The 21,846-nt window shown below is 41.7% G+C and overlaps 1 protein-coding gene across 1 annotated transcript in view; it reads right to left on the bottom strand.

Moving 5' to 3' along the window:
- Positions 1–21,846, bottom strand: part of APBB1IP (amyloid beta precursor protein binding family B member 1 interacting protein) — a 111,080-nt gene that overhangs the window by 8,187 nt on the left and 81,047 nt on the right. The window contains exons 8-12 of the mRNA XM_059661374.1: positions 18,656–18,742; positions 17,820–17,963; positions 14,010–14,120; positions 4,740–4,838; positions 2,672–2,786 (exon numbers count right to left, since the gene is read on the bottom strand). Coding sequence (XP_059517357.1) covers positions 2,672–2,786; positions 4,740–4,838; positions 14,010–14,120; positions 17,820–17,963; positions 18,656–18,742 — 556 coding nt within the window. The remainder of the gene's footprint in view (positions 1–2,671; positions 2,787–4,739; positions 4,839–14,009; positions 14,121–17,819; positions 17,964–18,655; positions 18,743–21,846) is intronic.

The raw sequence follows: 21,846 nt of genomic DNA on the forward strand, positions 1-21,846 counted from the left end.
TCCGATGGTCTTAGGCGACCCCTGTGAAAGGGTCGTTTGACCCCAAAGGGGTCGCGACCCACAGGTTGAGAACCGCTGCTCTAGAGGAAGGAACTCACAGATTATAATCATCCATGGCTTATTAATCATGCCTGGCTTACAAAGGACAGTTCATTTGAGACCTGGGATAGGTAAGGATACAGCATCTGTAAAGTCTCTGAGAAAAGATGGTGCTGGGGGATTTACAGAACTGGGAAAAAGCAAATGGTATGTGTGGTAGGAACAGGAAGATAGGGAGGGAGAAGAGGCAGGAGAGATGGATAAACACATGTTATGCATCTTCGTTGGTCTTGCTAAGGACTTGGGACTTTATCTGAGAGCAGTGGCAAGTTTCCAAAGTGCTTTCTTTAGGCAGGGGGAGGTCTCATGGAGGGGGAGAAGCCTGCAAGTGCAGGCTTAGCTGGAGGCCAACTCAACTCAACCAGTGCATGAGGCCAAGTGAAAGATGACAGTGGCTTGGGTTTGATGAGATGAAAAGACAGGACAGATTTGACCAATAGTTAGAAGGAAGAATCAACAGGATTTAGGAGCGGCTGGATTTGAGGGTATGTCCTGCATGAGAAATGGGGTAGATGATGATCTTGTTTATGGAAACAGAGAACTGCAATGGAGGAGCAAGTTTGGAGGGTAAGATGATGAGATCCGTTTTACAGATGCTGGGTTTGAGCAGTCTGTGATGTATCCAGGAAAGCCATTGAGCAGACTGCTGGATACATCGGTTTGGAGGTCAACAGAGAAGGCTGGAGTGATTTGTATGTTTATAGGTAATCAGCACACAGATGGTGCTGAGCGTGGATTAAGTCTAGTTGACCTCACTGCAACTTCCGCACATTCAAGTTGGTTTTATCCTTTGAAGCAGCAAAGAACATAAATGCTGGCCTTTGCTATGACCACCCTTCAACACTGGAAAACCGACCAGACTTTTCCACCATTAATAGTTGGCTCCAGTTCTTTCACCATTATTTATCTTAAAGATAAACGTGTTTGAATTCCAGCTCAGCCACTGACAAGATACTAGACTAGTTTCTCCCAGCCTCAGTTTTCTCACCTGTGACATGGGGATAATAATTTATACTTTGCAGGGCTGTTGTAAGAACCACAAGCTATATGTTGCTGCATGTAGTCCCTATTTCATCCTTCATTGCCCTGCTCTCAGAGACACAACAAGGAGCTGTAATTCTACCCTTAAAATGTGGGTCCAGCCCTAGCTGGTTTGGCTCAGTGGATACAGCGTTGGCTTGTGGACTGAAGGGTCCCAGGTTCGATTTCAGTCAAGAGCACATGCCTGGGTTGCAGGCTCCATCCCCAGTGTGGGGCATGCAGGAGGCCGCCGATCAATGAGTCTCTCATCATTGATGTTTCTATCTCTCTCTTCCTCTCCCTTCCTCTCTGAAATTAATAAAAATATTTTAAAAAATGTGGGTCCAGGATTGGGTACAAAGCTCTAGCCATGATGTCACTGAGGCAAAACATCAGGGAATGATCTTGTCCTTGGTGTGGGCAGTGTGGTGGAGACTAATGAAGCCATGGACAAATACAACACTTGTACTCTGATGAGACAGCTTCCTACCAGCTCACTCTGAGCTGGTGACCACCACCTGATCCACAAGCATATCATGAAAAAAAGGTCAAAGCTCTGCCAAAAGTCAGTTATAAAGAAACAGATACAGGCATGTATATGTGTAGCTATGTGTCTGTTTTTTATTGATTTTTAGAGTGAGCAGGGGAGAGAGAGAGAGAGAAAGAGAGAGAGAGAGAGAGAGAGAGAGAGAGAGAGAGAGAGAGAGAACCATCGGATGTTTCCTGTACCTGCCATGACAGGGGATGAAACCCACAACCTAGGTATGTGCCCTGACCGGGAATCAGACCGCAGCCTTTTGGTGTGGGAGAACGCTCCAGCCAATTGAGCCACCCGACCAGGGCACTATGTGTAGACCTTGAGCCTGATCATCAGAAGAGAAATAAATTCTGTACTGTCTACAAAGTTCTGTTTTTCTAAGATGTGTTGGATGAGTTTGAACATGAGCTCTGTGTAAGGACAAGAAAAAGGCCTTTCTTTTCCTTTGCTGTGGCCTTCCACAATTTATGAGGAGCACCTGGTCATTAAACCCCAACACTGTTAGCTTCTCTGATTCAAACAGCTCCTCTGCTCAAACTGAGGGACAGTTACTTTCAAGGCTACATTCTTTCATCCTCTTACCTGCTGTTTTCACAACTCGGGGATAATTAGTAGAAAGAGCCCTTCCACCCTCTCCTTCAAACAAGCCTCTTTTGAACTCTTCATCATAGCGTTTGCTCTAAGCGTGTTTTACAGGCTTGTGAAGATGCTGATAAAGACACCTCCTTAGGACATCTGCCCTAAGGAACAAACTATAACCCCCCTGATATGTGCGCAACTTCCTTGTTGCTTAGCAACAGCCAGGGCTTAAAAGGGGGAAGTCACTTTCCTTTCTTGCCCTTGTATTGATTAGCAATGCACTGGCCCTTTCCCTTCATGGAAAGTAAAATAAACTCCCTTTCTCTGCATCCATCTCTTCTCTCAGTTGTGAATTCTTTCACAGCTTGCACCACCGGCCAAAACCCTAATACTCTGAGCTCGAAGAGGTGTCAGAATTTCTGCTCTGTGTGGTACCTGTAGAAGGCGGAGTTGGTGTAGCTGCATTGCCAGTGCCCAGGTTTGTCCACCGAGAGGCCAGCCCAGCCTTTGCCACGGCCCGCTGATAGTTGTCATAGAGAGTCTTTCCGTACTAGGGAGGAAACACAAAAGCAGCAAAGAGTCATCTATTTATCCCAAATTCTGCACTCATTTGCAATGTACATATTGAGGGGGGAAATACTTCATGAGTACTCTTTTTACTCTTTTCTCAAGTTGTTTTTTTAATACAGTTGATCCTTGAACAATACAGGTTTGAAATGCGTGGGTTCACTTATATACAGATTTTTTCAATAAATGCCATAAATATATTTTTTCTTCCTTATGATTTTCTTAATACTATGTTTTCTCTAGCTTTATTATAAGAATACAGTATATAATACATATACCATATAAAATATGTGTTGCCCTGGCCGGGTGGCTCAGTTGGTTATAGCCTTGCCCCCCATACACCAAAAGGTGGCAGGTTTGATTCCCGTTCAGGGCATGTACCCAGGTTGCAGGTTCGATCCCTGGTTGGGATGTGTAGTGGAGGCAGCTGATTGATGTTTCTCTCTCTTTCTCTCTCTCAAATCAATAAGCATATCCTCCAGTGAGGATGAAAAAAAAGTGTTAATTAGATGTTTATGTTATTGGCAATTGTGGTCAACAGGTAGGCTATTAGTAAAGTTTTTGGGGAGTAAAAATTTATACCTGAGATTTTTAACTGTGTTATTTCATGTGTTAAATAATTTTCCAGATTAGCAGAGACAGTTACTACTTTTACTTAGACATTAGAGGAGAGCTTTAGCTATGGAATTCTGATTATATGACTTTGTGTAATTCTACACCTTGTGTATGTAATTACACCTCACGTTTCTTAATTACACACTACACTTGCAATGCTCTCCATGAGTAAACAGAGATCTGAAAAGTCTCATGTGAAAGTAAACCTCTGATTCTCAGGTCATAGGAGAGGTCTATGTTTCTATCTCTGTCACCTACTTAAAAAATACAATGGGCAAACAAATAATATTGGTGGCATGGACATATTAAGAATGGATCCCCCTTGACCTTCCCCCGGCCTCCTATACCACCCCCCCTCCAGTGTCTTGTGTCCATTGGTTATGCTTATATGCATGCATACAAGTCCTTCGGTTGATCTCTTACCCCCACCCCCCAACCCTCCCCAAAGGTCAAGGGGAAAAAAAAGGAGACATATGTATTACTCTTTGTAATACTTCAAGCAATAAAACAAAATTAAAAATCAACACTAATAAAAGAGAAAAATGGTAATTGGCGTATGAGCTACCCTTTCATTGGCTAATCAGGGCTATATGCAAATTAACTGCCAACTAAGATTGGCAGTTAACTGCCAACAAGATGGCGGTTAATTTGCATATGTAGGCACAATTCAGGGAGGCGAAAGGGAAAGCAGGAAGCAGCCCCCTGCCACTGACAGTGATTGGAAACCCAGAGGGGAGCTAAGAGCTGGGGGGCAGGGCAAAGGCGGCCCCAGGGCCGCCTTTGCCCTGCCCCCCAGCCATGATTGGAGAATCAGGCGCCTTTTCCGCCCTGGCCAGTGATAGCAGGAAGTAGGGGTGGAGCCAGCGATGGGAGCTGGGCACAGTCGAAGCTGGCAGTCCCAGGAGCTAGGGGTCCCTTGCCTGGGCCTAAAGCGAAGCCCACGATCGCGGGGCCGCTGCAGCTGCGGGTCCCCACTGCCCGGGCCGGACGCCTAGGCCAGAGGTGTCAGGCCTGGGCAAGGGGCCGATCCTGCGATTGGAGGGTGATGGGGGTCAACGCCTGAGGGCTCCCAGTATGTGAGAGGGGGCAGGCTGGGCTGAGGGACACTCCCCCCCACACACACCCAGTGCACGAATTTCGTGCACCGGGCCCCTAGTAAATAAAATAAAATAAAAGCTAGTACTTACAAACTTGGGCGGGGGGGTGGGGGGGAAAGAAAAGAATGGATCAACTGTTTTACAAGAACACAAAGACTGGAAGGCCAAGCAGGTGGTCAGCAAATTCAAATTCAAGATAGGGTGGAGTCCAAATGCTCACTCACCTTTGCGATCCGTATTCCCGTGACCCACTGGTTTAGAGTTCTGTCATCATCACAGCAGAGATACTTGATGTACTGGGACTCCTTCTGAATTTGGGGATGCTAGAAAATAGTCATTTCAAAGACCATTCATAAACTCTTCATTCATCAGTGCTTTTCAAAAAAATTTTAAACTTTTTAAATTGAATTTATTCGGGTGATATTGGTTAATAAAATCATATAGGTTTCAGGTGTATAACTCTATACTATTTCAAAAAAAATTAAAAAACTCTAACAATGTATGTGATTTCCTGAGATGGTGGCAATAGTTACTGGGAGTAATTTTAGGATTGGTAAGAGCGATACTTTTAAAATGGGCTAAATTTTGAAGGGATTTAGGAAATCTGGGACATGATTTATCATAAGCACTTCTTACTATATTACCAATTATGATTTTCGTTTCTGCTTTTTTTAACCTTTGAAAGCTTTCACTACTATCATTTTTCTAGCCCCACAAGAAATTTTTCCATTTATCAGATTAGAGAATTTACCTAATATGATTCTTATGTCACAGAATTAATAATGTTTTTTGTGATTCCCAGTCAATCCTAAGGTTATTTCTGCTACTTAGGAATTATACTTTCTTTCTTTAATATGTTTATATTTATTTCAGAGAGAAAGGGAGAGGGAGAAAGAGATAGAAACACAAGTGATGAGAGAGAATCATTATTTGGCTGCCTCCTACATGCCCCCTACTGGGGATTGAGCTCGCAACCCGGGCATGTGCCCTTGACCAGAATCGAACCTGGGACCCTTCAGTCTGTAGTCTGATAGCCTAGAATTATCCTTTCTTAACTGTGATCTCCTACCCAAATGGGCCATTTTTGGTCTCTGGATGGATGGTCTGGAGATGCAATAATTCTGTCTAATCTCAAGTGGCAATGTCCTTGGGTGTTGCACTAGGAATCATCAGGCCTTCCCAGAGCTCACAGTGAGAACAGTGATATGGGCAGGCACGAAGGGAAAGAGAGACACAGGTCCCTGGTCATATAGATCCCTTGCACCCATCTTTCTGAATCCTCATTGCCTTTGTGATTTCTGTTTTATGCCTCTGTCTCTGGTAGCCTGTGTGCTCCATGAGGGTGGGAACCATGTCTGCCATTCAGTGTGAAGACCCCCAGGGCTTCATACATGGCCTGGTACAAGCTCAGTATTCCGGGCAAAAGGTGGAAATTATTGTTAAGAGAAATAAACAAGTGCAAGAATTCCTGTTCACCAGAAGTCTTATGGCCATAAGGCGAGGGGCCAGCAACCAAATCTAGGTTCTGAGATGAGAACCATGTACATTTTCATGGGTCTTTATAATTTTTTTAAAATATATTTTATTGATTTTTTACAGAGAGGAAGGGAGAGAGATAGAAAGTTAGAAACATCGATGAGAGAGAAACATCGATCAGCTGCCTCCTGCACATCTCCCACTGGGGATGTGCCCGCAACCCAGGTACATGCCCTTGACCGGAATCGAACCCGGGACCCTTCAGTCCGCAAGCCGACGCTCTATCCACTGAGCCAAAACGGTTTTGGCGGTCTTTATAATTTTTCATGAAGTTTGTGATACAGAGAGAAATAATTTCCAACCATAACCATTTTGTGTGTGTGCTCAGGCACATGCTACCACCTCTATCTTCCTCCATTTCTCAGAGGAGTTCGTTAATCTTACTAGGATCAGCATAAAATTGCGGGTGGTGCTGAAAGCGAGATGGAATGCTGCCGGAGACCAATTCCAGCATGTCACAATTTTAAGAGTTTCATCAAAAGGTTGATGAAACTTGGGAGACTCAACAGGGTTGAGTCACACATGTAGTCATCTGCATCTGGAAACGGCTAAAAGCATTTCCTCAAACCTGAATAGGATACATTAAATTGATTGTGGCTGCCAGACAGCTAAAAGGCATCTTACTCTACATGTTATTCCCTCCTACTGGCCAAATACCTGAACAACCGTAGGCTAATTCCCCCATTCTGACAATGGACTCTGTACTAAACCCTGACCCTTTGAAGTGTATATCTCTGCCTCGCTTCAGGAAAAGTTGTGTTAATAAAAAGCATAGGGTCCTGGGGATGAGGAGAACCTAACACCTTAGACTTAAGACCTTAGAACTTAGCTCCTTTAGCTAAGCTCCTCTGACCCCCAAATGCCTTTCAAAATTATATCTCGTCTCTGGACTCTTTATTAGTCCCCAGATTCTTATTTAACATCTACGCACAGCCTTCTCCAGATTCCTGAACCCTTCTTGATGCTGGGACAAGAACCCTGGCAGAATGCCAAGAGAGCTGGACGCCACCTTCGGTGGGCAGGAAGGGAACGAAGCTGTCACTTCTCTCAGAGTATTTATTGCACAGATCTCCCCACTTCAGTTTTGCTTTTGGCTTAATCACTGACCTTCAAGGAAGTGGCTATTTTCAAAGTTGATCTTAGCCAAGGTCATTGTGCTTTGAACTTCAGTTTGAATCTGAGAAGCAGCATTTGGAGTAGTCACCTTGCTGATCTATCTAATGACACAGCCAGTAAGAGTCAGTGGTATTGCTGACTGTGCCCAGAACAAATAACAAGACCCACAGAGATTTGGAGAGCTTGGTGAGAGGTTAGTAATTTTTGGTTTAAAAAATGAGAAAACCAAGGCTCAGACAGGTTACTATATATTTTACCCATGGTCCACTAGAAGCTTGGAATCGCTTGTCCTACCCCCTAGAATTCATGCATTTTTATCAAGCTATTAAGCCAAAATTCCAAACTCTAAAGATGCCTCAGGAAAATTCAGAAATTATAAAAAATTCCTCCTTTTTGCCTTTGAGCCAATTGACAAAAGTCTACCTTTATACTTTTAATAGAGGCCCAGTGCACTCCCTCTCTTTCCCCGGCCACCTGATGCTGTGCAGGGCTTCCCTCCCCAGCACCCTCTACTACCCCCTCCCACCCCAACAGCTGCCCCCTGGTCAAACTCAGGGTCAAGGGGACAATTTGCCTACTACGCTTTTATTATATAGGATCTTTTTTTAAAGAATATTTTTATTGATTTTAGAGAGGGAGAGAGAGACAGATCAATGACGAGAGAGAATTATTGATTGGCTACCTTCTGCATGCCCCTATTGCAACCTGGACATGTGCCCTTGACTGGAATTGAACCTGGGACCCTTCAGCCCACAGGCCGAGGCTCTATCTACTGAGCCCAAACTGGCTAGGGCTATACTTTTATCTTTGCATAAACTGTTCCCTTTATTGAGGTCCCTCAGCCCTCAGAATTTGTGTCAGTGTCACTTGAACCAGTTCCACAGGCTTCCTCTCTCCTGAGCTCCACATTAGGCTCCTGAATGTAGCCTGTCCTTTTCCATTCTGGCCGGCAGATGGCAACACACACTTTTCAATGTGTAACACGATTTTATTTGGGTTCAATGCTTCCTTATTAATTCTGAGTATTAGATTTCATTTTTGTAAATGTTATCCCATTTGAGTCCCGTTGAGTCCCTTAAAAGTGAAACTGACCATCAACTCAAATAATGTGATCCACCAGCAAAAAGAGGATTTGTTACATTAACTAATCAGGTCACACTGATGAAAAAAGTACACTAAGCTGAGGACTCATTCCCTCAATGGAACGTGACATTCCACAGATGCCCGAAGTACTCCTTTCAACATAAAACTCACAGAGACAAACCAAGTCCTCCTCTTTCAGCACCAGAAACACAGTTCCCTAACCTGGAACAAGGTTCTTGTTCTGACTGTCAAATAGGAGGGGAAAACATGGTCACTTCAGCAACTTAATGTTTATAATTGTTCTTAGAAAGCAGGTTTGTGTTTTTTTTCTGAGAAATTGAAAAAGGTGACATTGTTACTTTGGTTTTGCCATATTGAAAGTATTTATTTATTTATTTGGTGCATGCCATGTGAGAGCCAGGCTCCCAGGAGCAGACTATAACTCGCATTGTTCTTGCAATGAAATGCACAAAGCAACGTAAGTAGAGGTATCCACAGAAATAGCACAATAAACAATTTCATCCAAATAGAGTGAAACGTGGCCATTCCCTTAAACATATGGCTTTTGAGCGTAAAAGAGAAGCAAGAACTCTTTTTTTTTTTTTTTAAATTGGTCATTATTAAACTTCAGCTGTGGCTTTATTATTCCTACTACCCATTTCTTTCTTTCTTTTTTTTTATTGCTTAAAGTATTACAAAGGGTATTACATATGTGTCCATTTTTCCCCCCCACCCTTGACAGTCCCCTAGCCTCCCATATCCCCCAGTGTCTTATATCCATTGGTTATGCTTATATGCATGCATACAAGTCCTTTGGTTGATCTCTTACCCCCCACCTCCTGCCCCCCAACCCTCCCTGGCCTTCCTGCTGCAGTTTGACAATCTGTTTCAGGCAGCTCTGCCTCTGTATCTATTATTGTTCAAAAGTTTATAATGGTCTCTATTATCCATGAATGAGTGAGATCATGTGGTATTTTTCCTTCATTGACTGGCTTATTTCACTTAGCATAATGCTCTCCAGTTCCATCCATGTCGTTGCAAATGGTAAGAGTTCCTTCCTTTTTACAGCAGCATAGTATTCCATCATGTAGATGTACCACAGTTTTCTAATCCATTCATCTACTGATGGGCACTTAGGCTGTTTCCAGATCTTAGCTATGGTGAATTGTGCTGCTATGAACATAGGGGTGCATATATCCTTTCTGATTGGTGTTTCTGGTTTCTTGGGATATATTCCTAGAAGTGGGATCACAGGGTCAAATGGGAGTTCCATTTTCAGTTTTTTAAGGAAACTCCATACTGTCTTCCATAGTGGCTGCACCAGTCTGCATTCCCACCAGCAGTGCACAAGTGTTCCTTTTTCTCCACATCCTCTCCAGCACTTGTCGTTTGCTTATTTGTTGATGATAGCCAGTCTGACAGGTGTGAGATGGTACCTCATTGTTGTTTTGATTTGCATCTCTCGGATGATTAGTGACTTTGAGCATGTTTTCATATGTCTCTTGGCTTTCTGAATGTCCTCTTTTGAAAGGTGTCTATTTAGGTCCTTTGCCCATTTTTTGATTGGATTGTTTATCTTCCTTTTGTTGAGTTGTATGAGTTCCCTATAAATTTTGGAGATTAGGCCCTTATCAGATATGTCATTGGCAAATATGTTTTCCCACACAGTGGGTTTTCTCGTTGTTTTGTTGATGGTTTCTTTTGCTGTGCAGAAGCTTTTTATTTTGATGTAGTCCCATTTGTTCATTTTCTCTTTAGTTTCAAGTGCCCTAGGAGCTGTATCAGTGAAGAAATTGCTTCGGCATATGTCTGAGATTTTGTTGCCTTTGGATTCTTCTAGAATTTTTACGGTTTCCTGTCGTACATTTAAGTCCTTTATCCATTTTGAGTTTATTTTTGTGTATGGCGGAAGTTGGTGGTCTAGTTTCATTTTCTTGCATATATCTGTCCAATTTCCCCAACACCATTTATTGAAGAGACTATCTTGGCTCCATTGTATGTTGTTGCCTCCTTTGTCAAATATTAATTGAGCATATTGGTTCGGGCCGATTTCTGGGCGCTCTATTCTATTCCATTGATCTATATGCCTGTTCTTGTGCCAGTACCACAAAGTTTTGAGAACAGTGGCTTTGTAATACATCTGAGAAGCAAGAACTCTTGAACTTGCGTTCTATCAGTGGCTCCTTCTATGATGAGGAGACAGGTATACAGACCCTGGTTCATTTTCTCCAACATTAATGGGGGAACCTCACTGATATCCTTACACCACACATGTACTATGAACATATGCAGCAGAATTAAGCATCAGATGACCTCGAGGAACTCTTGCAATGCTTAGATTTTATGGTTCTAAGGTGAGTTACCTGGTAGACACCAGGCTCCTTCCCGGCTCCCTTGTTAACACAGAAATCCTTTTGGCTCCCCGGCCATCATATAGCAAGTCACTGTGCTGGTTCTCCAGTCATGTTTTGGGACCTTGCCAAGGGGTTTACTGCCTAACTGAGCCTTTTGTTGCAAAATTATTTGCAAAGCGGTTTAAGGAAAAAATGCTGGTTCAGTTCCACAAGCTAGACTCTTTTGCAATTGGTTTGATTGACTCTACCATAAAAAGAGAGAAGCTCAGCACGGAGCACAGAGGTCAGGGCAATTGCAGAACATCACTGTTAAAAGGGAACTTACAGATCCTCTAACTTACACATGAGGAAACCAAGTGCCAGAGAGAGTCAGCCATGTGTCCAAGTCCAAAGAGAGTGGCAGAACCCTAACTAGAACTGAGGCCCCACACATTCCACAAATACTTCTGGGTGTTAAGAAATACACCAACTGCTGAGTAAATAAAGATGAGTAGGAGGCTCACACCATAATTACCAGTAGAAGGGGTGCCTGGGGAATAAAAACCTTCTTGGCTGGACTTATCAGTCAGTATGTGTCCACGGAATCATGCAATCTTCTTTTATTTTTTAAAAAATAGATTTTTACTAATTTCAGAAAGAGGAGAGGGAAAGAGAGAGAGAGAGACATCAATGATGAGAGAGAATCATTGATTAGCTGCCTCCTGCATGCCCCCTACCGGGGATTGAGCCCACAACCCACGCATGTGCCCTTGACCAGAATCGAACTGGGACTCTTCAGTCTGTAGGCCAATGCTCTGTCCTCTGAGCCAAATTGGCTAGGGTGGAATCATGCAATCTCTTAACATACTTCCCCATATGTTGCATTCCTTTTGAAATGTATGTGTGTATTTTTTGAAATCTGTAAATCTGCTTATCCCAGTGAAATATTTGAATATCAACAATTCTTTCGATAGTGGACAGAAAGGGAAATATGTGACCAAAATGTTCATAAACAAATAAGTTCTCCAAATGGTGACAGAGTCTTATACTCAGAAAACTAATAAATATTCCCAATATTTTGGGGAGGAACTGACAAGCATGCAAAAGAGCAAAATGAGCAGGGTGATGGCACATAAAGAAACTGGCTTGAGGCCAGAACAGATCAACGCTGTGAGAAAGAAGGAAATACATGTTCTGCTAGGGTTGCCCCTGACTCTTGTTGGTTCCTAGATCCATGAGGCCTGCGGGCTTCTCCACCTCTGAGCTTTCTTCCCCAACTCTTTCCTGGAGACACAGGCCTTGGAGATGAGGGTTTTAAAAGTTCTAGTCCAATACCCTGGGTCCCAGCACTCCATCTGCAGCAGTGCCCAGGATAACCTGCGTGCCAGTCTGATAATTCAACTTAGGCTGTGACGCTAGGACCTAGTCCCAAATGTGTGTCGGCACAGGAAGCTGAGTCTGTTCACTGTGTCTAAAGTCCCATCTTGGGGACTTCTAGGCCCGAAATCTTGTCTTTCTCCAGCCGGCCATCCCTGCTCCCGTCCATGGCCCTGGCACTGGGGCTTGGGCCTTTGGTCCTTCTGACAACTTTCATCCTGTTTGTCCACTCGGGAGGGTATTTCATCACCAGCTAAGTCCTGATTGTTGACGTTTAGACTGAGGACACTGAACTTAAGAAAAATGGATATTCCTGGGCCCCATCCTCAAATATTTTGATTCAATGGGTCCAGGGCCCTGGAATCTGTATTCAGCCAGTTTACTGACCAGCATTTCAGAACTTTTCTCCCTACTTGAGAGATGTGGGCAACACGTCAGAGATGAAGTGCATGGAACCGTCCACATGGAAATGAGGGCCTCCATTCTGGTCATTTCTCAGGGTCTCAGGATTCCAAACCTGGACCACAGGGTCAGATAGGAACACAATGAAGACACGGTTCAGGGGTGCTGGCGGTGGTGTCCGGCGGGTAGGAGAAGGTATTTTGTTTCCTAGTAAATAGTGTCTGAGAGAGTAGCGGCCTCTGAGGCCCCACCTGGCGTCTCATTCTGGTTCCACGTCTATAAATGAGGGAGAATCACAGCTCTCACTTCATAAGGTTGATAAAAGGATTAAATGAGTTCGTATATGTAAAATTCTTAAAACACTCAACCCAGATGCTAAGTGTTTGCCATTATTCTCATTGCCCTTCCTCTGCCAGGAACAGAGAAGGAAGTGCAGGAACCTGCAGTAGGCAGGGCATTCTCCTCATCGCTCTCTGTCCCTTCTGACCCCAATAGGCTCCATCTCAGGGCCTTTGCAAGAACTTATTGTTCTTGTCCCTGGAATGGTCTCCTCCAGGTAATTCTTATTCACTCACTTCACTCACATCTTTTGGTTGAAGGTCTCCCTTGGAGAGCTATTCCCTGAACACCTCATCCAAAGAACTCCTGGCCCCAGTCCGGGCACATCTGTCCTCTACCCTGCTTCATAACCACAGCCTTATCATGCCCTGACATTACATTGCATGCTTTTTGTTTATTACCATTTCCCACACACTGAATGTAAACTCCATGAGGACAGGGGTTATCATATGTTCAGTTCACTTCTATATTCCTAGCACCTGGGACAGTGCCTAGCAGATAGCTAGCATTCAATGAAAATTGAATAAATGAATGAATCTTTTTTTTTTTTTAAATTGTGAATTAGCTCTTGGTATCTTCCCAGTCATCATCCCCCCCCCCTTTTTTAGTATATTTTTATTGATTTCAGAGAGGAAGGGAGAGGAAGAGAGCGAGATAGAAACATCGATGATGAGAGAGAATCATTGATCACTGCCTCCTGCACGCCCCCTACTGGGGATCGGGCCCACAACCGGGACATGTCAAGTTCCTAATTTCTAAAATCTTCTTACAATGGAATAAGGATCCAATAAGTAATGAACTAAAAAACTTATTCAGTATTATCAATAAAATTGTACATAAATTTGTTCAAAATGTAGAGCTTTCCTTTTCATAAGCAATAAAGAAGCCCATACAGATTCACTTTAATTTTTTCTTTTTCTAAAAATTGAGTTTATTGGGGTGGCACTGGTTAATAAAATTATATAGGTTTGAGGTGTTTATTGTATTGTGTATTCACCACCCCAAGTGCAGTCTCCTTCCATCACCATTTACCCCTGCTTCCCTACTTTATCCTCTTCTACCTTCCCCATCCCACTTCCCCTCTGGTAATCGCCCAGCTGTCAGACAGAGTCGCTGTAAAGTTGTAGACTTGGGAAATGATCTGAGCTGGTAGAAATGTTTCCTCCTTTCCTATATTGGTTTAAAATAAAAAGCTTACTATATTATACTTGCGGTTGACTATATGACATTTGACATTTTTTTTTCCTTAAAAGGAAATATTAACTCACATTGCATATAGACATAAAGTAAAGACTTCTTACAACATACCTTTAAAACAAAGCAGTAGTCAGTGGGTGCTTTATATTTCATTTTACACTGAATCCCATAGTAAATGTTGACATTTTCGAACTGTATAAAACACGCCAGATCTCGAGATGTCTGAAAGAGAAAGAAAAAAACAATCCTTAACACAGTTGACGGTTAATATTTTTCCAAGGTTGTTCTTGAGGGCACAACTAAGAATGATGTTTTAGTGGAAAAATGTTGAATTTTAGGTAATTTATTGAAGCATCTATCATGTTTAGCTTCCTAAATGCTAAGCCTGCATTTTAAGAAGCAATGGAGTTCACCTAAAACGGCGTGCCACAGGCCCAAGAGTGGAGTGAAAGATTCCACTGCTGTTCTGGCACCTGCGCATGGACTCCCAGGGGCAGAGCGGACTAGTTAACCTTGAGGCATCATTATTGACATGACAAGGTAACCAGCCACTTTATCAGAAATGTCATTTTGGCTTTTGCCATTCTAAGTCAGTGATGGATTTCATGATTGAGCATTAAAAAAAAAAAAAAAAGTCCCCTTCAGGAGGAACAGTGAGAGGTAAATGTGATGCTCAGGAAAACAGCACACACTTCATGCACTTCTTCCTGAGGAAAAAAGATTCCTTTCATACTTCCTCTTTATTGTCCATGGTGTTGCTACGGAAACAGATCTCTCCCCCATGTATAACATGCATTGTGAAGGCTGCTACCTCTAATCTACATATTTGGTTACACTTCAGTTACAAATTTGTTCTATTACTCTTCCCCCCCATCACATTCTATAATTCTTTACCTAGTTAGTGAATAGAGTGAAGGGCAGAATTGCTACACCTCAGTGCCCAATTATTCCTTTATTTATGGTTGTTGTTTTTTTCTTATATGATATTTTCTTCTAGATTTTCAAAGTTTTAACTTTTTAATTAGAAAAATAAAACATATTCATTATAATTTAAAGAACAATGCAAATATACCTAATAAAATGAAAATCTTCCTTCATCATTCCTTTTTCTAATTCCACTCTTTTCTCCATAAATACTATTGTTAATAGTTTAGTAGTACACTTCCACATGTTTTTGGGTAAGCATTTATACACATATGTATGTGGAGATATCATACATACATACATATTCTTACACACACACAATTTTTGAAACACGAGTGAAATTTTACTATAAATACCATTTTATACCAATTTACCTTCCAACCTCTGTGCAAGAGAGTGCCATTTTTCTTACCCACTCCTGCTGAAATTTGGATAGTATCAATATTGTTAATATTATCAATCTTATGGGAGGAAATATTTCACTAATTTACATTTCCCTGCTTTTAGTAAGATAGATCAATTTTTAACTTATTCAGTGGCTACTGATATTCCTTTTCCTGTCAATTCTGACTAAATAACCTTTGCCTTTTTTTATGAGTATATTTATCTTGTTCTTATTGATTTGCTGAACTCTTTGTATTTTATTGGTCTTCATACTTGATTATACAAGCTGCAGTTGTATTCTCGGACTCTATAGCAAGTCTTTAATTTCTTGTTTGGATCTTTGGCCATGAGGAATTAAGAACAACTTTGTACATCAAATCTGTCAATTTTCTCCTTATAATCTTGGGTTTTAGTCTTGCTTAAGAAGGCTACTCCATGCCTAGATTATGAAAATATTAATGTATATTTCTTCTAAGATTTTATATTCCTTTTTCCTAAATGTGTTTAATTAATCTAGAATTTGATTTAGAACATGGTATAAGGCCTAAATTTATTTTTCTAAGTGGATGTACATTTTTTTCAATGCTACTTATTGCATAGTACATTTCCCTCCTTTGCTGTAAAATGCTTACTTTAATTTCCTTTCTATTAGATGGCTCTCTGTTTATCTGCTTGTCTCTACCTGTCCTACGTTTGTCTGTTTTTTTGAGGAGGAATTCTACCTTAATGTTCTTCACAATTTTTGTGGTGTCATCTTTCTGATTAATTTTAGAAACACTCTGTGAAATTCAAGTAAAATGAATTCAACTGAAATTTTTCTTGGGATTGAATATATAGAAAATTTGGGGGGAAGAATTAATCTTTCCGTCTAGTAACATGTTACATTTCTATTCATTCAGTTATTTCACTTCCTTTATTAAATTTTATATTTTATGCCACATAAGCTTTCAACATTTCTTGTTGATTGTTAGGTATTTTGTATTTTTTATTTCTGCTATGCATGAAACCTTTTGCTTTATATTTTAATTTGCATATTGTTTGTGTAAAGAAAAACAATTTCTTATTTGGTAAGTTTATTTGATCCTAATAGTGTTTCCATTGAGTGTCTTATATAGTTAGATAGACAATTGTGTCAACTGTGAATAAAGATAATTTTTGCCTCTTCTTTTCCAATAATTACATTTTTATTCTTTTTCTTGACTTACTGGCTAATTCCTCCACTCCACTGTTAGTAGCAGCTGTGAGAGAAAGTATGTTGCCCTATTGTAACATCACTAGGGGTGTTGTTTGTAGTAGGTTTAGCTATGTCTCATTTATATGTAAATGCCAAAGACATAGCATTTCTAAAATAAAACAAATCATGAGTGGGTCAACTGTGACGTCCCCAGCGTAGGACTGGACTGAAGATGGCACAGCTGGGACTGTATCAGTAGGAGCTACTAGTAGCTGCCTTGGACCAAGCATTACCCATAATGCCTCTCCTGCATTCCAATAGAGATAACATTGTCTCATAGATTCTGGGCGCAGACCTGCATATTCACCACGACTTCACCTGCATGGGGTTGTGGGTCAAGCCTATCAGAAGAAGCCTGCAACTTGTGAATATTCCATTTGGTGGTGTCCTGGATTGGGCAGTGCAGGCAAAATGTTCTGGCTCACCCCAGATAGAGATGAGAGAGATTCTAAAGTTTTCAAAGATAAACAAAAGGTGGAAAAGCCCTGAGCCTCTAAGAAGGGTCTTTGAAAAAGATAATGGTCAAAATGAGAGTCAAAATGATATTTCAAAGAAGAACTTACTCTATGCTTGTAGATCTGAGGCACTAACTCTGAATCACCAAGGAAAAATTAAATGACGTCTGAGGAACTCTGCTAAATTAGGAAAATGCATATAGTACACCTCAGAAGACAACTCCATGTTCAGAGGTTAAGGGCTAAAATCTAAATGGAGATCTATCAATACTTCTAATACCTCTATGATCCCAGATAAAAGAAATTTTACTATGACTATAGAACAAAATAGTCAACACAGGGGGGAAAATTCTCAGGAATAAGTATACAAAGTAACAAATTAATCTCTAGAAAAATGCGTTGGGCATAATTTTTTTGTTGTGGTTGTTAATCCTCACCCAAGGATTTTTATTTTATTTTATTTTTATTTTTTAGAGAGTGGAAGGGAGGGGGAGAGACAGAGAGAGAGAGAGAGAGAGAAACATCGATGTGAGAGAGACACATTGATTAGTTGCCTTCTGCACCCGCCCTGACTGGGGCCAAGGATCAGGCATGCAACCAAGGTATGTACCTTGATAAGAGTCGAACCCAGAACTCTTCAGTCTGTGGGCCGACTCTCTATCCACTGAATCAAACTGGCTAGGTCTTGGTCATAATTTTTGAAACCTGACTTTAAACAGATAAAATTCTTCACCTTCAAGAGAGAGCTATGGGAAATATTACAAGAGGATTTCTATAAATCTATCCCAATAGGGTAAATATTAGTATAAATATTGTAATAACATCACTCTCACAACAACGTAAGTGTATTTAAATTGCCACCTGAAGATTTCTTTAGTTTCACTTCCATGACACTTTTTTTTACTAGATTTTTCCCTTTCTAACCTTAGTCTTCCCTTTGGGTACGTAATAAATTCCAGAAGCTCGTAAAAGGAAATAGCGCCTTTTCCAGGATTTCTTTCCATCTTCTTTCAAATAAAGAGCTCCTTCAAGTTCTGGCACAATGACAGATGTTCCACAGAAGCTTTCCTGAAATTGAGATTCCAATTATATAAACACATGAAAGGTAAGATACATTTTGTTCACATTTAAACAAACTGTGGCAAACTAGCCTTTAAGCTAATAGTTATTTTTGTCTACAGCTCTGATTGAAGGTATTTATACATATAAAAGCCTAAGCAACCGTTATGACCAAATGATGGGAATGACTGGTTGACCAGTAGCTATGATGCTCACTGACCACCAGGGGGCAGACACTCAATGCAGGAGCTGCCTCCTGGTGGTCAATGTACTCCCACAGCCAACCTCCCGCCACTGGCTAACCTCCCACCACTGGCCAACCTCCCGCAGTCCTTCCCCTGTCCCTCCCCCTGGCCTGGCAGGCCCCGACAGGGCTGTGTGAGATGGCCCGATAGGCCCTGATCGCTGGCCAGGCCTAGGGACCCCACCCGTGCATGAATTCATCCACCGGGCCTCTAGTATATTTATATTGCATGCTGTTTGCCTAAAGAGAGGGAGAACTCCATGGTGCTTCAGAGTCCTGGCTGCTGAATTAGACTTGAAGCCTTCTTGACCACTTAGCACTGTGACCGTGGGAAAGTAACTAAACCTCAGTTTCTTTCCTTGAAAAAATGGAGCAATAATAGCCCCAACCTCATAAGGAAGTGTGTGAGTACAGGTAACGTCCTCCTCTTTTCTTCTATTGTGCAAAATTAACTTACCTCCAGTAAGCATTCCTTGTTCTTAGCATTCATCTTCTCATTTGTTTCCTTGCTTTCTTTTTTTCCTTTGTTATCCAAGTAAAAATTCTAAATAAAATATTAAAAGATCAGATCAGTTAGTCTTCGTCACCGTGCCAGCCACTGAGGAACTCGCGGTCTTGCTGGAGAGAGATGCACCGTAGGAAATAAACTGGGAACCACAGTGCACGCTCTCTGTCAACCACAAGCTCACCGAGGGCCTCCTGCGTGCTGACTGCCGCATGACTGGGCAGACGCACACCTCCTCTCCCTCCCATAGTGCACCATCAATGAGGAAACAAACATAAGATTGAAAACACTGGCAGAGGACACGACATCATTTGGTTGTTAAATTCTGTGGCCTAGATTTATAACATGTGGAAAAGCTGGAAGCTGGGAGGCCTGGGGCTGGACTGAAGGTGGAGCGCACGTTCCTCGTCCAGGAGGGAGCCGCTGGGCTGGTGGACGCCATGTACGATTCCAAGGCCCCGTGGGCTAGAGGCCCTGGCTTGTCAGGAGAAGCCTGGAGTCTGGATTTTTGTAACTGTTGGCAACTAATTTTAATTTTAAAAACGGTGGGTCAATCACAACACAGAGGGTGCTGCTCGGCAACTCCTCAGGACAGACAGAAGTAGAGAGGGCCTTTCCTGAAAGAGAGCCAGCCTAACCAAGGCAGGGAAGACCATGGCACTCACAAATGGGCGCATGTTCTCTAAGCAGAGTCTGTATAAATCTAGGTATCGTAACTTGTTAATACTGAATATTGGTACGGTGCTTGAAACTAAATGTTAAATGCTTAAGTTTCAAAAAAAAAAAAAATCATGATCATACAAGGGCTAGGTTTTACATCCCCAGTGCAGCTGACGTGTTAATGTACAAAGTGATTAGTATGAGTGACCGCTGCCACAGTTGAGGATTTTTATGTGAAAATGTAGAGCAGCGGTCCCCAACCTTTTTTTGGCCATGCCCCATCTAAGCATCTCTAAATCCTGATGCCCCTCCCCCGTGGCATATAATTCTTATTATTCCCAAAGTGCACTCCTATTCACGTGGAGGAAGCCTAAGAGGCCATTAACTCGGTCTAAACAAGCTTCCAAAGAACATGGCATCCATGAAAGAGAAAAAGAAAAGAATGAAAGGACAGCTGAAGTACTGAGGAAAAAATCACTAAGAAATTGTTAAAAAATAATAATACGAAGTGATATGGAAAATAGCAAATAAAGTTTCAAAACCTATAATACAGAACTGAAATGCCTAAATATGTCACAATATATATTTATATACTATACGTGAGGACCCTAGAACCATAAGAAATGCAAAAAATTCACAGTTAATAACTCATTCTCGAATTGCCCTCCTTAAAAATCAAATTGCCCCTCTGTGGGGCATGTACCCCACGTTGGGAACGACGGATATAGAGTTTTACAAAAAAATACATGAAAAAATGTATTAAAACTAGAACATATACCTCTGGAGCACAGTGAATGAATTAAGGGCCCCCCTGAATCTAGACACAGAAGTTTATTTGTACTAGAGGAGTGTTTCTGCACACATGATCCCCGGACCACGTTGTTGCTCAATAAAATTTATGGTCCTGGCCTCCCAACATACTAAACAGACGTTTCTGGTGCAGAGCCTGGGAATCTGAATTCTGACATTCTTCCTGGATAAATTTTATTCCTATTGAAGTTTGAGTACAGAGTATACTGGACACAGAGTTAGGAAGCAAACTGCTGGGCAAATAAAATTTGCAAAATTAGGATATCTCCCCAAAGTAGCAGGCATAAAAATGGTGACTTAAACAGAGGGAAAAAGTCAAGTACAATTCCTTTGATAATTTTTTTTATTGAATTATCTTGTAATACGTTTTCAAGGCTTTTAACTTCTACTTGTTATTTGGATGGATAGTAGATTGTGAATTAATGTAATTTCATATAGAGTTCAGAAACTATCTTAATTTTACATGTTTGGCTTGAAGACTATGACTAGCTATAATTGATAACAAATAGTACCTGCCAGGACTCTACACTAAGGCCTTCCAGGTATGCTTTTCATTTCAGCCATTCAAGAACAACCCTGTAACACGGGTGCCATTGCTATGATAAAGATCGGGAAGCAGAAGGATTAAGTGATTTGCCCCAGGCCAGGCAGTGCCAGAGCTTTGAGTTTTTCCTAAGTTTTCTCAGCTCTAAACCCCACAGGAGAGAAGCCAGTGCAGCAGTGTGGATGTACTTAATGCCACGGACTGTAACTTAAAAATGGTTAAAATGGTAATTTCTACATTATGTACTGGCATATTTTACCACAATAAAAAAACGAGATGACCTAGTCATGAGAGTGAACGCTGAGAGGGCCGCTAGCAAGCACACCTTCCTTGAGGGCCCTGGAAACGTACAAGTTGAAAGAATGAAATGAGAACACTCCATGGCATGTGCTTTTCATCCTCATCTGGGAACAGGAGAGAGTGTGTCACCCTCTGCAGGGACAGATAAGGGTCTTTCTAAACTGTGAAGGGCCCCACTTACTAGGGTCCGGATCTGAGCCATGTCTTTCTCTGAGACTTTTTTCCTCTGAGATCCCTCTCTTTTTCAACTTCTGAATAACTCCCCCCCCCCCCTTTCCCTTTTGTTCTGATGAGAATGCAAAACCACAAAGTAAATCTGAGCTGGAGAACAGGAGGGCGGTCCTTAGAAGGGACTGACTGCCCTTGGCCAGGACTTCCACCTGTCACCTGGTCAGCCGGCTCACTGCGAGCTGCTCTGTAGCAGCAGCAGAACTCAAGAGTTAATTTATTATCTGGTGCAAAAGAAACTGGACAATCAGGTGAATTCAGTCACAGCTTGATCCCTTCCGCATAGATTCTGAAAATGCAAGATGTGGGACAGCTGGATAGGAAAGAAACAGCAAATACATTACTTACTTAAATAGAACCCTTCTGGGAATAAAGAGTAAATCAAGCAAACAGTTATCGTCAAAAAAATAAATATTTGTGAGTAGCCTTTACATGTAAAATATCTGTTTTTAAGAAGCTCTATCACATTGAGAAAATAAACAGAAATAGATGATAGATTGATGGACAGTTGACTATGAACAGGGATTGGCAAAAGTAGGCTTACAGAGTGAGCACGCAAAAAACAGTTTTTCTTGTATTATTATTTATTTGTTAATTACTG

Source organism: Myotis daubentonii, chromosome 1 (assembly GCF_963259705.1).
Source record: "Myotis daubentonii chromosome 1, mMyoDau2.1, whole genome shotgun sequence".
In the NCBI taxonomy this organism is placed as follows: domain Eukaryota; kingdom Metazoa; phylum Chordata; class Mammalia; order Chiroptera; family Vespertilionidae; genus Myotis; species Myotis daubentonii.